Source organism: Bos grunniens, chromosome 3 (assembly GCF_055505025.1).
Source record: "Bos grunniens cultivar Pamir isolate PY7600 chromosome 3, Bosgru_T2T1.0, whole genome shotgun sequence".
Lineage (NCBI taxonomy): Eukaryota > Metazoa > Chordata > Mammalia > Artiodactyla > Bovidae > Bos > Bos grunniens.
In genome coordinates this window covers 108,707,214-108,722,163 of record NC_141167.1, presented here as the reverse complement: position 1 = coordinate 108,722,163, position 14,950 = coordinate 108,707,214, and the positions used below count along the sequence as shown (strand labels likewise).

Sequence of the window (14,950 nt, the reverse complement as noted above, 5' to 3'; positions counted from 1 at the left end):
GGTGCATGGGTCTATCTCTGGTCTTTCTATCTTGTTCCATTGGTCTATATCTCTGCTTTTGTGCCAGTACCATACTGTCTCGATGACGGAGCTTTATAGTATAATCTGAAGTCAAGAAGGTTGATTCATCCAGCTCCAATCTTATATCCCAAGATTGCTTTGGCTATTCAGAGTCTTTTGTGTTTCCATACAAATTGTGGATTTTTTTGTTCTAGTTCTGTGGAAAATGTCGTTGGTAATTTGATAGGGATTGCATTGAATCTGTAGATTGCATTTGGTAGTATAGTCATTTTCACAATATTGACTCTTGCAACCCAGAAGCATGGAACACATCTTCATCTGTTTATGTCATCTTTGATTTCTTTCATCAGTGTCTTACAGTTTTCTGTATACAGCCCTTTTGTCTGCTTAGGTAGGTTTATTCCTAGATATTTTATTCTTTTTGTTACAGTGGTAAATGAGATTGATTCCTTAATTTCTTTTTCATTGTTAGTGTTCAGGGATGCAAGTGATTTCTGTGCATTAATTTTTTATCTTGTGACTTTACTAAATTCATTGATTAGCTTTAGTAATTTTCTGATAGTATCTTTAGGGTTTTCTATGTATAGTATCATGTCATTTGCAGACAGTGAGAGTTTTGCTTCTTCTTTTCCAATCTGGATTCCTTTTATTTCTTTTTCTTTTCTGATTGGTGTAGCTAGGACTTCCAAAACTATGTTGAATAACAGTTGCAACAGCGGGCACCCTTGTCTTGTTCCTTAGAAAAAAATCTTTCAGTTTTTCACCATTGAGACTATTGTTTTCTGTGGGATTATCATATGTGGCCTTTATTATGTTAAGGTAGGTTCCTTTCATGACCACTTTTTGAAGATATATTATCATAAGTGGGAGCTGACTTTTGTCAAAAGCTTTTTCTGCCTCTATTGAGATTATCATATAGCTTTCATCTTTTTATTTGTTAATATGGTGTATCACACTGATCGATTTGCATATACTGAAGATTTCTTGCATCCCTGGGATGAACCCAACTTGATCATGGTGTATGATCTTTTTAATATGTTGTTGAATTCTGTTTGCTAGAATTTTATTGAGGATTTTGAAACTATGTTCATCGGTGATATTGGCCTGTAATTTTATTTTTTTTCTGATGTCTCTGTCTGGTTTTGGTATCAGGATGATTGTTGCCTCATAAAATGAGTTTGGAATTGTTCCTTTCTCTGCAATTTTTTGAAAGAGTTTCAGAAGGACAGGCATTATGCTTTCTCTAAATGTTTGATAGAATTCATTTGTGAAGCCATCTGGCCCTGGTCTTTTGTTTTTGGGGAGATTTTTGATCACTGTTTCTATTCCAGTGCTTATAATTATAGTGTTCATAATTTCTATTTCTTCCGGGTTCAATCTTGGGAGGTTGAACTTTTCTAAGAATCTGTACATTTCTTCCAGGTTGTCCATTTTATTGCCATATTTTGCTCATAATAGTCTCTTTGTATTTATGCATTGTCTAATATAACCTCTCCTTTTTCATTCTTAATTTTTTTGATTTGATTTTTCTCTCTTTTTTTTCTTGATGAGTCTGGCTAGTGATTTGTCAATTTTGCTTATCTTCTCAAAGAAACAGATTTTAGTTTCATTAATCTTTACTATCATTTCCTTCATTTCTTTTTCATTTGTATCTGCTCTGGTCCTTGTGATTTCTTTCCTTTTACAAATTTTGGGGGGTTTTGGTTCTTCTTCCAGTTGTTTTAGATGTAAAGTTAGGTTGTCTTTTCTACATTTTTCTTGTTTCTTGAGGTAGGATTTTATTGCTACAAACTTCCCTCTTAAAACTGCTTTTGCTGCATCCCATAGATTTTGGAACATTGTGTTTTCATTGACATTTGTTTCTAGAGATTTTTTTTTTCCCTTTTATTTCTTCAGTAACCTGTCCATTATTTAGAAACAATTGATTTAATTTCCATGTGCTTGTGTTTTTTACATTTTTTTTTTTCCTGTAATTGATACCTAGTCTCATAGCATTGTGGTCAGAAAAGATGCTTGATATAATTTCAGTTTCCTTAAATTTACTGAGGCTTGATTTGTTTTCCAAGTGTGGTCTATCCTGGAGAATGTTCCATGTGCACATGAGAAGAAAGTGTATTCTTCTGCATTTGGATGGAATGTCCTGAAGATAACAATTAGGTCAGCCAGTCAGTCAGTTCAGTCACTCAGTCATGTCCGACTCTTTGCAACCCCATGAACTGCAGAATGCCAAGCCTCCCTGTCCATCACCAATTGCAGGAGTGTACCCAAATTCATGTCCGTTGAGTCCATTGATGTCATCCAACCATCTCATCTTCTGTCATCCCCTTCTCCTCCTGCCTTCAATCTTTCCCAGCATCAGGGTCTTTTCAAATGAGTCAGCTCTTCGCATGAGGTGGCCAAAGTATTGGAGTTTCAGCTTCAACATCAGTCCTTCCACTGAACATCCAGGACTGATCTGCTTTAGGATGGACTGGTTGGATCTCCTTGCAGTCAAGGGACTCTCAAGAGTCTTTCCCAACACCACAGTTCAAAAGCATCAATTCTAATTTATCTGATACGAGTATTGTGACTCCTGCTTTCTTTTGGTCCCAATTTGCCTGGAAAATCTTTTTCCAGCCCTTCACTTTCAGTCTGTATGTGTCCCCTGTTTTGAGGTGGGTCTCTTGTAGACAGCATATGTAGGGGTCTTGTTTTTGTATCCATTCAGCCAGTCTTTGTCTTTTGATTGGGGCATTCAACCCATTTACGTTTAAGGTAATTACTAATAAGTATGATCCCATTGCCATTTACTTTATTGTTTTGGGTTCGAGTTTATACACCATTTTTGTGTTTCCTGTCTAGAGAATATCCTTTAGTATTTGTTGGAGAGCTGGTTTGGTGGTGCAGAATTCTCTCAGCTTTTGCTTGTCTGAAAAGCTTTTGATTTCTCCTTCATACTTGAATGAAATCCTTGCTGGGTACAATAATCTGGGCTGTAGGTTATTTTCTTTCATCATTTTAAGTATGTCTTGCCATTCCCTCCTGGCTTGAAGAGTTTCTATTGAAAGATCAGCTGTTATCCTTATGGGAATTCCCTTGTGTGTTATTTGTTGTTTTTCCCTTGCTGCTTTTAATATTTGTTCTTTGTGTTTGATCTTTGTTAATTTGATTAGTATGTGTCTTGGGGTGTTTCGCCTTGGGTTTATCCTGTTTGGGACTCTCTGGCTTTCTTGGACTTGGGTGATTATTTCCTTCCCCATTTTAGGGAAGTTTTCAACTATTATCTCCTCAAGTATTTTCTCATGGTCTTTCTTTTTGTCTTCTTCTTCTGGAATCCCTATGATTTGAATGTTGTAGCGTTTAATATTGTCCTGGAGGTCTCTGTGAAAAGGCTGTGAAAAGAGACAAAGAAGGTCACTACATAATGATCAAAGTATCAATCCAAGAAGAAGATATAACAATTATAAATATATATCCACCCAACATGGGAGCACCGCAGTGTAAGACAAATCCTAACAAGTAATATCATAAAAAACAAAGAAATGCTGTAAAAGTGTTCCAGATTAAAAGAGACTTTATCAACATGACAATGAAATGCAATATCTGATCCTGGACTAGATCTTGTACTAGAAGGAAAAAGTGCTAAAAAGGACACTGAGGGTCAGTTAACAGTATTAGAATACAGACAGTAGATTTAATAAAAGTATTTTATCCATGTTAAAAAAAAAAAAAAAGAAATAAGACCCAAAGACATAAAACATATATTGGTGTTTTATAATTATGTTTGAATTTTACAAATGGTTTATGTTATTTCAGGTAATCATAGTATTAAGTATATTAAATGAAGAAACTTCAAATCGAGGTTACATACTTTAGTTGTATTATAAAATGTAATACAAATGTAACAAAATGTATACAAATGGTAAAAAAAATAAATAAATAAAGGCTTTACCTGGCACCAAAAAAAAAAAAAAAAGCATCAATTCTTCTGTGCTCAGTTTTCTTTATAGTCCAACTCTCACATCCATATATGACTACTGGAAAAACCATAGCCTTGACTAGATGAACCTTTGTTGACAAAGTAATGTCTCTTCTTTTTAATATGCTGTCTATGTTGGTCATAACTTTCCTTCCAAGGAGTAAGCATCTTTTAATTTCATGGCTGCAGTCACCATCTGCAGTGATTTTGGAGCCCCCCAAAATAAAGTCAGCCACTGTTTCCAGTGTTTCCCCATCTATTTGCCATGAAGTGATGGGACTAGATGCCATGATCTTAGTTTTCTGAATGTTGAGCTTTAAGCCAACTTTTTCACTCTCCTCTTTCACTTTCATCAAGAGGCTCTGTAGCTCTTCTTCACTTTCTGCCATAAGGGTGGTGTCATCTGCATATCTGAGGTTATTGATATTTCTCCTGGCAATCTTGATTCCAGCTTGTGCTTCTTCCAGCTCAGTGTTTCTCATGATGTACTCTGCATATAAGTTAAATAAGCAGGATGACAGTACACAGCCTTGACGTACTCCTTTTCCTATTTGGAACCAGTCTGTTGTTCCATGTCCAGGTCTGTTGCTTCCTGACTTGCGTACAGTTTTCTCAAGAGGCAGATCATCTGGTCTAATGTGTCACTAAAGGCTTGTATTTCCTTATTAATTTTCTATTTTGATGACCTGTCCATTGGTGTAAGTGGGGAGTGAAAGTTGTTTACTAATACTGTGTTACTGTCAGTTTCTTCTTTTATGTTTGTTAGTGTTTGCATTTGTATTGAGATACTCCTATGATGGGTGCATAAATATTTACAATTGTTATAGCTTCTTCTTGGATTGATACTTTGATCATTGTGTAATGTCCTTCCTTATCTCTTCTAATGTTCATTTTTAAGGTATATTTTGTCTGATATGAGAATTTCTACTCTAGCTTTGTTTTGATTTCCATTTGAATGGAACATCTTTCTCCATCTTCTCACTTTCAGCCTGTATGCGTCTCTCAGTCTGAAGAGGGTCTCTTGTAGACAGCATATACATGGGTCTTGTTTTTGAATCCATTCAGCCAGTCTGTGTCTTTTGGTTGGAGTGTTAAGTCCATTTACATTTAAAGTAATTATTGATACACATGTTTCTACTGGAATTTTCTTGTTTTGTTTGTTTTGATAGGTCTTTTGCTTCTCTTGTGCTTCCTGTCTATAAAAGGCCCCTTTAGTATTTGTTGTAAAGCTAGTTTAATGTGAAAGTCGTTCAGTCGTGTCCAATTCTTTGCCACTCCATGGACTTCTCTCAGTCCACGGAATTCCCCAGGCCATAATACTGGAATGGGTAGCCATTCCCTTCCCCAGGCGATCTTCCTGACCCAGGAATTGACCAATGTCTCCTGGATTGCCTCCGGATTTTTGTTTTTAACAACTGAGTTATCAGAGAAGCCCTGAGAAAACTAGTTTGGTGCTAAATACTCTTAACTTTTTCCTACTGAATAGTTTTGATTTCTCCGTTAATTTTGAATGAGATTCTTGCCAGGTAGAGTAATCTTGGTTGTACATTTTTTCCTTTTCAGTACTTTAAATATATCCTACCATTCCCTACTTGTCTGCAGAGTTTCTGCTCAAAGATCAGCTGTTAATTGTATGGGGTTTCCCTTGTATATTACTTATTGCTTTTTTATATTAAAATTTCAGCTTTATTGAGATACAGTTGACATGAAACATATTGAAAGTTTAAGGTGTTTAGTATGATTTGATACTCATATATATTATGAAATGATTACAACAATAAGTTTAGTTAACACCATACAAGCAGTTTTCTTTTTAATATAATAGATGTACATTTAATTAATTTTATTAATCTTATATCCTATGCAAATATATTTAAAATTTTGTATTTCATACATTGCTATTAAATGTCCATAGGGCATTTAGAAAACCTGGCAACAAGATAAACATTACTAAATTTCAAAAACTAGAATTCTTTTTTTGTGTGTGTGATTCAGTTATACATATACACATATATTATTTTGGAAATTATTTTCCATTATAGATTATTATAAGATATTGACTATAATTCTGTGCTATAGAGTAAACATCTGTTGCTTGTTTCATATATTATTTTTAATTTAGAAATTTAATGTTCTATTTACACTGAATCAAACATATGGAATCAAAATGTCATAAATTTTTTAGTTATGCAAAAATTCATGTTTTCTAAATATATAGAATACATATTATTTATATATGTACATACAAAGCTTTTCTACTACACTGGATGAAGGCTTGAGACAGAACATTTTTTTTTAAAAAGAGATGGAAAAACTGGAAAACATAAACCAAATGAAAAGGGAGTACTGAATATGAACTAGGAAAAATGAAACAAACTAGATAAAAGTAAAAGACTCTCATATAGCCCAGTTGTTTTTAAACATATCTGTTCATTGGAAACATATCTGAAGCTTTGGCAAAAAAAAAAAAAAAAAAGAATACCAGGCATTTGTATTTTTCAAAAAAATTCCAAGATACTCTGATATGCATCTGGGTTCAAAAAAGTGATAACGGGTTTTTCTGTTAATTGGTAGTTTTGATGATATGTGCTGTGCTGTATTTAGTCACTCAGTTGCATCTGACTCTGTGAACCCATGGAATGTAACCCACCTGGTTCCTCTGTCTATAGGGATTCTTCAGGCAAGAATACTGAAGTGGGTTGCTTTGCTCTCCTCCAAGCGATCTTCTCAACCCAGGGATTGAACCCATGTGTCCCACATTGCAGGTGGATTCTTTATTGTCTGAGCCACCAGGGAAGCCCTAGAATACTGGAGTGGGTAGCCTATCCCTTCCCCAGGGGAACTTCCAGTTCCAGGAATCAAATTAGGGTCTCCTGCATTGCAAACGGATTCTTTACTAGCTGAGCTATCAGGGAAGCCCTTTGATGATAGAGAATTCTATTATTTTTCTGTTGACCAATCATGATACGATGGTATTAACTAATAGTTACATAATCACAATAGTAAAAGATGTTTATCAGTTTTCACAATCAATAGCTAGATAAAAATTAACAGACAATTACAGTTGCAAGCCATAATGGAAACAATTAACCTAACAATATAAAATAATTATGTACAATTTGGGGGATCAAACAGAGTGATGTGGTAAGAGCATACATTTACATGTCTTCATCCTCTCTGCCAGTCTATGTCTTTTGTTTGGTGCATTTAATCAATTTACATTTAAGGTAATAATTGAGATGTATGATCCTATTACCATTTTCTTGATTGCTTTGGGTTTATTTTCTGTAGGTATGTCTCTTCCTTCTTTCTTCTTGCCTAGAGAAATTCCTTTAGCATTGTTGTAAAGCTTGTTTGGTGGTGCTAAATTCTCTTAACTGTTGCTTCTCTGGAAAGCTTTTGATTTCACCAACAAATATGAAGAAGAGTCATGCTGAGCAGAGTATTCATGATTGTAGGTTCTTTCCTTTCACCCTTAAATGTGTCATGCCATTCCCTTTTGGCTTCTAGTTTCTATTGAGACATCAGCTGATAGCCTGATGGAAGTTCCTTTGTATGTTATTTGCTGCTTTTCCCAAGTTGCTCTTAATATTTTATCTCTGTCTTTAATTTTTGTCATTTTGATTACTATGTGTCTCAGTGTGTTCCTCCTTGGTCTTACCCTGCCTGGGACTCTCTATGCTTCCTAGACTTGGTTGACTATTTCCTTTTCATGTTAGGGAAGTTTTCAGCTATTATCTCTTCAAATATTTTCTTAGATCTTTTCTCTCACTCTTCTCCTTCTGGCACCCCTCTAACACAAATGTTCATGCATTTAATGCTGTCCCTTAGGCCTCGTAGAGTCTCTTCATTTCTTTTTTTCTGTATTCTGTTCTATGGCAGTGATCTCCACCATCCTGTCCAGGTCATTTATTTGTACTTCTGCCTCATTATTCTGCTATGGATTCCTTCTAGCATATTATTCATCTCTGTTTACTTATTTTTTAGTTCTTCTGGGTATTTGCTAAACATTTCTTGTATCTTCTCAATCTTTGCCTCCATTCTTTTTCCAAGATCTTGAATTATATTCACTATCATTATCCTGAATTATTTTTCTGGGAAGCTGCCTATCTCTGCTTCATTTAGTTGTTTTTCTGGGAATTTATCTTGTCCCTTCATTTGGGACATAACTTTCTGCTTTTTCATACTGATTAATTTTCTGTAATGATTGTTTTAGTCACTATGGGATTGTGGCTCTTCTTGCTTTTTCTGCCTGCCCTCTGATGGATGAGGTTAAGAGGCTTGTGTAATGTTCCTGATGGGAGGAACTGGTCTGGTGGGCAGCACCTTGCTGAGTAAAACTTTAATTCAATTATCTGCTGATGGGTGGGGTCGCACTCCTGCCATGAGGAAACCCAACCCTTGAGTCTATAGCTCTATTGGTTCAATTCAGTCTCTCAGTCGTGTCTGACTCTTTGCGACCCCACGGACGGCAGCATACCAGGCTTCCCTGTCCATCACAAGCTCCTGGAGCTTGCTCAAACTCATGTCTATCAAGTCAGTGATGCCATTCAACTATCTTATCCTCTGTCTCCCCATTCTCCTCCTGCCTTCTATCTTTCCCAGCATCGGGGTCTTTTCCAGTGAGTCAGTTCTTTGCATCAGGTGGTCAAAGTACTGGAGCCTTACCTTCAGCATCAGTCCTTCCAATGAATATTCAGGACTGATTCCCTTTAAGATTGACTGATTGGATCTTCTTTCAGTCCAAGAAACTCTCAAGAGTCTTCTCCAACACCAAAGTTCAAAAGCATCAATTCTTCAGTGCTCAGTTTTATTTATGGTCCAAGTCTCACATCCATACATAACTGCTAGAAAAACCATAGCTTTGACTAGATGGACCTTTGTCAGCAAAGTAATGTCTCTGATTTTTAATATGTTGTCTAGGTTGATCAAAGAGTTTCTTCCAAGGATCAAGCATCTTTTAATTTCATGGCTGCAGTCACCATCTGCAGTGATTTTGGAGCCCAAGAAGATAAAGTCTGGCATTGTTTCCCCAACTATTTGCCATGAAGTGATGCTCCAAAACAGATACCATGATCTTTGTTTTTTGAATGTTGAGTTTTAAGCCAGAGTTTTCACTCTCCTCTTTCACTTTCATCAAGAGGCTCTTTAGTTTTTCACTTTCTGCCGTAAGGGTGGTGTTATCTTCATATCTGAGGTTATTGATATTTCTCCTGGCAGTCTTGGTTCCAGCTTGTGCTTCATCTAGACTGGCATTTCTCATGATGCACTTTGCATATAAATTAAATAAGCAGGGTGACAATAGACAGCCTTGGCATACTTTTTTTTGTGTAGGTGGTTTTTTTTGGGGGGTGTCCATGGGAATCCTCTCTGTTGATGACTGGATTTATGTTTCTGTCTCACTTGTTGTTTGAGTGAGGCTTCCTGTACTGGGTGCTGCTGGAAATTGGGCAATGTTAGGTCTTGTATACAGGTGGAAGCCTTCATGGGAATTCTTACTATTTAATACTTTCTGGGGTTTGGAGTTCTGTGGCAGTCAGGGTCCTGGATTCAGTGCTCCTGCTCCAAAAACTCAGGACTGATCTCTGGCTAGAAAACTGAAATTGCACAAGTCATTTATTATGGCATTAAAGGGGGTTAAAACACACACACACACACACACACAAAATGAGAAGCAAAAGACAAACCCCAGATAAATGGTACATACAAAGTCAGACATTAAAAACAAAAACAATGGAACATACACACACATACACACACCCAAAGAATACCAAAACAATCCAAAGAAAAGAAAGTACAAGATAGTGACCTGGCAAACAAAGAAAACCAAAAATGATATAAACCAATTAAAAACAAAACTGACTAAAACACAAACTAGAAAGCAAAACCAAAACAAAGTGCCAACTGAGGAATAAAGCAAAGAAAACTAAACAAACTAACAAACATGTTGAAAAAAAGAAAGCAAGGAAGGAAAATAGAAAAGCAAAGTTAAATAGAAGTATATAAAAAAGATATATATATATATATATATATATATATATATATATATATATGAATAACTACAGCAGGAAAAGAACAATAAGAAAAAACAAAACCAAGGGGAAACTTTTAAATTAGGAAAAAGATTTTTAAAATAAAATTATATATTAAAAAAAAAAACAACCCAAAGAACTGCAAAAGGCCAACATAGATGTAGAAGTATATGAAGGAAATAAAAAGTGCTATTTAAAAACAGTTCTCAAAAGCTTAAATATGCTAATAGTAACAATCAAATCAACAACCACAGCAACAGAGGAAGAAGAAAAATCCAGAACCAACTGCAGAACAAATCAAAATATAAGAATAATAATAGATGTTTTTCTCAGATATCATCTGCCAGTGTCCTTTCCCTTGCTGTGATCACAGTCCACCTCTGTGTCCCTAGGATGCCCTCCTATACTGGGCTGCTCTCTGGACCTGCTATGGGGACAGCTCAGACTGTAATGTGGTCACACTTTGCCTCGAAAGTGCATATCTGCCAGAGCTACTGCTTTTTCTTTTGTGGGGCCTCGCATTGTCCTTTTATATATTCCATAGACACAGAGTCTACCTAGTTGGTCATGTGGATTTAATCTGTAACTTGTACAGCTGGTGAGAAGGTTTTCTATTCTCTCCCTTATCCACACTGCCCCTGGATTTCAACTGTGGTTTTAACTCCACCTCTGCATTTGGATTCTCCACAGGAGTTTTCTCCTTAGGCTGCCCTGGAGGAGTTGGGTCTGACCCAGTGAGGACCTACAAAATGGACTATTGGGAAGAAATGGGTAAATTTTTGAAAAGGTACAGTTTTCAAAGATAAAATCAAGAAGAATTAATAATATAAATAGACCAATCACAAGTAATGAAATTAAATTTTAGTTAAATATCTTTCAACAAACAAAAGTCCTGAATCAGATGGCTTCACAGATGAATTCTCTCAGACATTTAGAGAAAAACTAACGCATATCCTTCTCAAACTCTTCCAAAAACTTGTAGAGAGAAGAACACAAGGCCAGACAAAGATATCACACACAAAAAAAATTACAAGTCAGTGTTAGAGACACAGTCACAAAAATCCTTAACAAAATACTAGCAAACTGAATCTGACAATGCACCAAAAAAAAATCATACAGTACAATCAAGAGAGATTTATGCTAGGGAAGCAAGGATTGTTGACTATATGGAGTTCAAGAGCTTTAGAATCCAACACTTAGATTTCAACTCCAGCTCTGCCACCTATTAGCTATGTGCCATTTTCTGGAAATAATAATGGTATTTGCATGATAGGATTGCAGTTTATTCTTTGAGGCCTCAATACCAACTGTCTTTAAACAACAGCCCAGAATAACTGTACCCTGTCACACAGCCTTGTGAAAGTACTACGGAGAAAAATAGAGCATTAAGGAGGAAAGAGGCCACCAGAAAGAGTTTGCAGTTTGATACAGGGTGGTTAGGGGTCTTACTGAGAAGTTAACATCTGAACAAAGGCCTGAAGTAGGTCAGGAAATGAGACATGTGGATACCTGGAGAGAAAGAATTCTAGAGAGGAAGGAGCATGCACAGAGTATTGGAGGAATAGCAGGAAGCCCAATATCCTAGAGTACATTAAGGAAGGAGAGGAGTAAGGAAGATGAGGTCAAATGATATAGGACCTTCCAGATAAAGGGAGCTAATGGGGTAGTTCCGAGCTCACGAGTAATGTGATGCAACTTAGGTTTTGAAAAGATTCATCTGGGTGATATTGTGAAAATAGACATTAAAGGATTAAGTACAAAAGTGAGAGACTCTGAGGCAACTGTGATAATCTAAGTGAGAAACCATGACCCAACTGGACCAAGGAGGTGGTGAGAGGCATTTTGTTATAAACATATTTTTTTTCATATAGATACACAAAAATAAGTATTCAAATATATATAGAATGCTGAAATATATTTTCTAATAGAGAGTGAAAAAGAAATGAAAATGAAAAAGAAGAATGAAGTCAAGGATAAACCAAGGTTTTATCACCAGAAAAAAAAAAATGGAAAGATTGAGGTGACATTTGGAAGGATGAGAAACTCTATAGGAAGAATGTTTGGGGAATTTGAGTTTAAACATGTCAAGATGGAGATACCTATTATACATGCACATGGAGATGTCAAGTAAACAGTTGCATATTCACACTATGGAGTCCAGGGATAGATTGCATCTCTAGTCCTTTTTGCCACAGAAGGTCACAGGATTACTGCATGGCCAGAGCATCAAAAAGAAATGAGTGTAGACAGTGAAGCGAGGTCATGGCTATGAACGTTGGCAATTCAAAAATTTAGAGGTTGGAATGATACTGATAAAGGAAACTTCAGAGCAACCATCCAGTAGGTAGAAAATAATGGTGACTGCAAAGTGAAAATAGTGTTTCAAGAAGTATAGGTCCACTGTGGCTGAGAACTTATGGGAAATAAGGACTGAAAATTGACCACTGGATTTAACAATATAAAGTCAGCATTGTGACCAGACACAAAAGCAGACTCAATGGAGAGGTAGGGCCAATGCATAGAAAAAGGGAGAACGAAATTGAGAGAAAGAAATTTCTTCAAATAAGGCATACAAATTATTAGTTCAACATGAACAGTTTAAGAAAAGCAATTCAGGACCACAAGCAGTTTCCACTTCATCAGCACTAGGATGGCTAAAATAAATAAATAAATAACGAGAGATTGAGATGAAGTGAAGAAATTCTCATATATTGCTGGTGGAAATGTAAAAGTGTTGCAGCTGCAGGTGGAAGATGGGAATAAGAGAAGAAGAGCAAGTAGAGGAAGATTTAGGAAGGGTAACACAACAGATGATAGTAACTGTTTGGGTGTCTAGAATGATAGACAAAAAGAATTAAAATGAGTGAAATTATTATACCCTCCCTGATATTATGCCTACATCACTTACAACTAGGGAGAGTATTTAACATCAATAGACTTTAATTTTACATTTGTATATTGGGGATTTCAGCATCACATAATTCTTGAATATTCATGAATAATAATGGAAAGGGAAGCTGACTTGAGAATAGGGATACTGAAATCCACAACACACATTGTATGAGAGGAAGGAACTCCCACAAGACCAAGAAGAAGCAGCATCTCTGCTTCAGGTGTCTTCTCTGAGCCAGAGGGCAGGACCTCTCATTGCACGTCTCCCACCCGCATCTACCATCTCATTGTTCCCCTGAGGAGCAGTTCCACTTTCAGCCACCAACTGTTTCATCCATCATCAGGGTGAACTCATTCCACTTTGAGGCACCTGAATCAGAAGCAGGATCCTTGGAAGAGGAGCAAATGGAAGATTATCTCTGAATACTCCAAGATTCCAAGGTCTTCAGTGACCATGTGGCAAAGGATAAGATATGAATGCTGGAATTATCTAACATTAGATTTAAGAATTTGCTCTGATACCAACTATATATTGTCCTGCAAAATAGGAACAGTAATATCTAAAGAGTTCTTATAAGAAGAAATAATATTTATTAAATTCACAGGACAAAACCTGGTTCAATACAGGCTTGGAATGTTGAGTTCTTTTTCTTTTTCTTTTTTGTCTAATGCTTTGAGAAGCGAGGTGGTTGGGAGGGGGTCAATGGGTCATCACACCTTACACTGCTTTTGGACTGGTGGCACTGATACAAGCCATGACCGATCACCTGGGATGCCAGTGAGAGAGGTCATCTTCTCTCTTAGCCTTCTGTTCAGCCTGAGCTAAACAGGCTAAAACAGCCTTATTATAGAAACTCTATTTCTTCATTATCCATGTACTACCCAGCAGGATACTAGCATTGGTTCCTAATGCTCAAGCTTTTAAGTCATAATCTTGCTCTCTACAGTCAAAAATGAAGCAGCTAAGCTTGCTGAGGTGAAAGTGGAATCAAGAGACCCAGACATCTAGATCAGCAGACAAGGGACCACAAATCATAGAACTACAGTGAATCTATCTCTGACTCAAGAGCTGGAACTCAAGACAGGAAGCAAAGGCTTTGATGAGGTGAGGACCCTCAGGAAGAGGAGAAGCTCCGACACAATTCAGTGCAGGCTGCCTCAGGTCATCAGGAGGCTGGAAGTGGAAAGGGAAGCCAGGCAGAGTGGTTGAAGGTCATCACGTTAATTTTGCTTCCTTGTGGACTTATTTTCAAAAAACTTCTGTAGACTGTGCTCTGGGTCTCAGTCTGCTGAGTCCTTGTGGGAGCTAGGTGGAGGGTTGCTTACACCCTTCACAGAGAGGGGTGCTTATCTCTTGGCACTGACCTCCTAAAGACACAGCACACTTCTGAGGGAGGTACAGGTGAGGTTAGCAGAGAAGAGTGATGACTAACCCAAGGCAAACTATGGTAGGGACTTGGTTTTGTCAATGCGTCTGAAAAGGTTAGATGTGGAAGAGACCATTTCCAAATTTTAAGGAACATATAGAACAGGTGACCTGGAAGGGGCTTTGGGTTGGATGGTAGAATTCAAACAACTGGGATGAGAGGAAGGGACAGGGCAGGCATCACCATTTCAGGCAGAAGGATGTGAGTGAGCAAAGAGGAGGCTAACTAGGATATGAAGCCAGCAGGTTGTGGGAGCTGAGCGTCAGAAGAGGCAGGAGAGGGCTGGTTTGGGTCTTCCTTAAACTTCACTGCTTACAGCAGCTTCATCAGTGTGTGTGTGTGGGGGAGCACCCTGCACTTCCATTCTAATGACCCCCACCCCAAACAAGAAAGGCCTGAGGCTGCTTTCCTAAGAATACAAATCCAGCCTGGGTCCTTCTCTGAGACACAGAAGGTTTGGAAGGGCTAGAAACAGTACAAATTCCTCTTCCCACTCCACAGGAGGTATATTTGAGGTCCATGAACTGAGGCTGAGGTTAGTACTAGTGATCAGGAACAAGGGTTGTGGCACAGGGTATAATGTACACTGGCTACTCCCCCAATGTACATACAGACACACA

General features: G+C 37.2%; 1 protein-coding gene across 4 annotated transcripts in view; it reads right to left on the bottom strand.

Moving 5' to 3' along the window:
• Window positions 1–431: 431 nt before the first annotated feature.
• The window catches only part of LOC147376731 (uncharacterized), a 56,452-nt gene continuing 41,933 nt past the window's right edge, over window positions 432–14,950 (bottom strand). For 2 of the 4 annotated variants that reach the window (XR_015161201.1, XM_086393470.1), the window contains exon 5: window positions 432–3,392. Coding sequence is in view for 2 of the 4 variants with exons in the window: in XM_086393470.1 (XP_086249596.1) it covers window positions 3,338–3,392 (55 nt within the window). In the remaining 2 variants the exon portion in view is untranslated. Of the gene's footprint in view, window positions 3,393–7,588; window positions 9,577–14,950 lie in introns of those variants that run through there. The other 2 variants (XR_015161200.1, XM_086393471.1) reach the window with 1 other exon arrangement.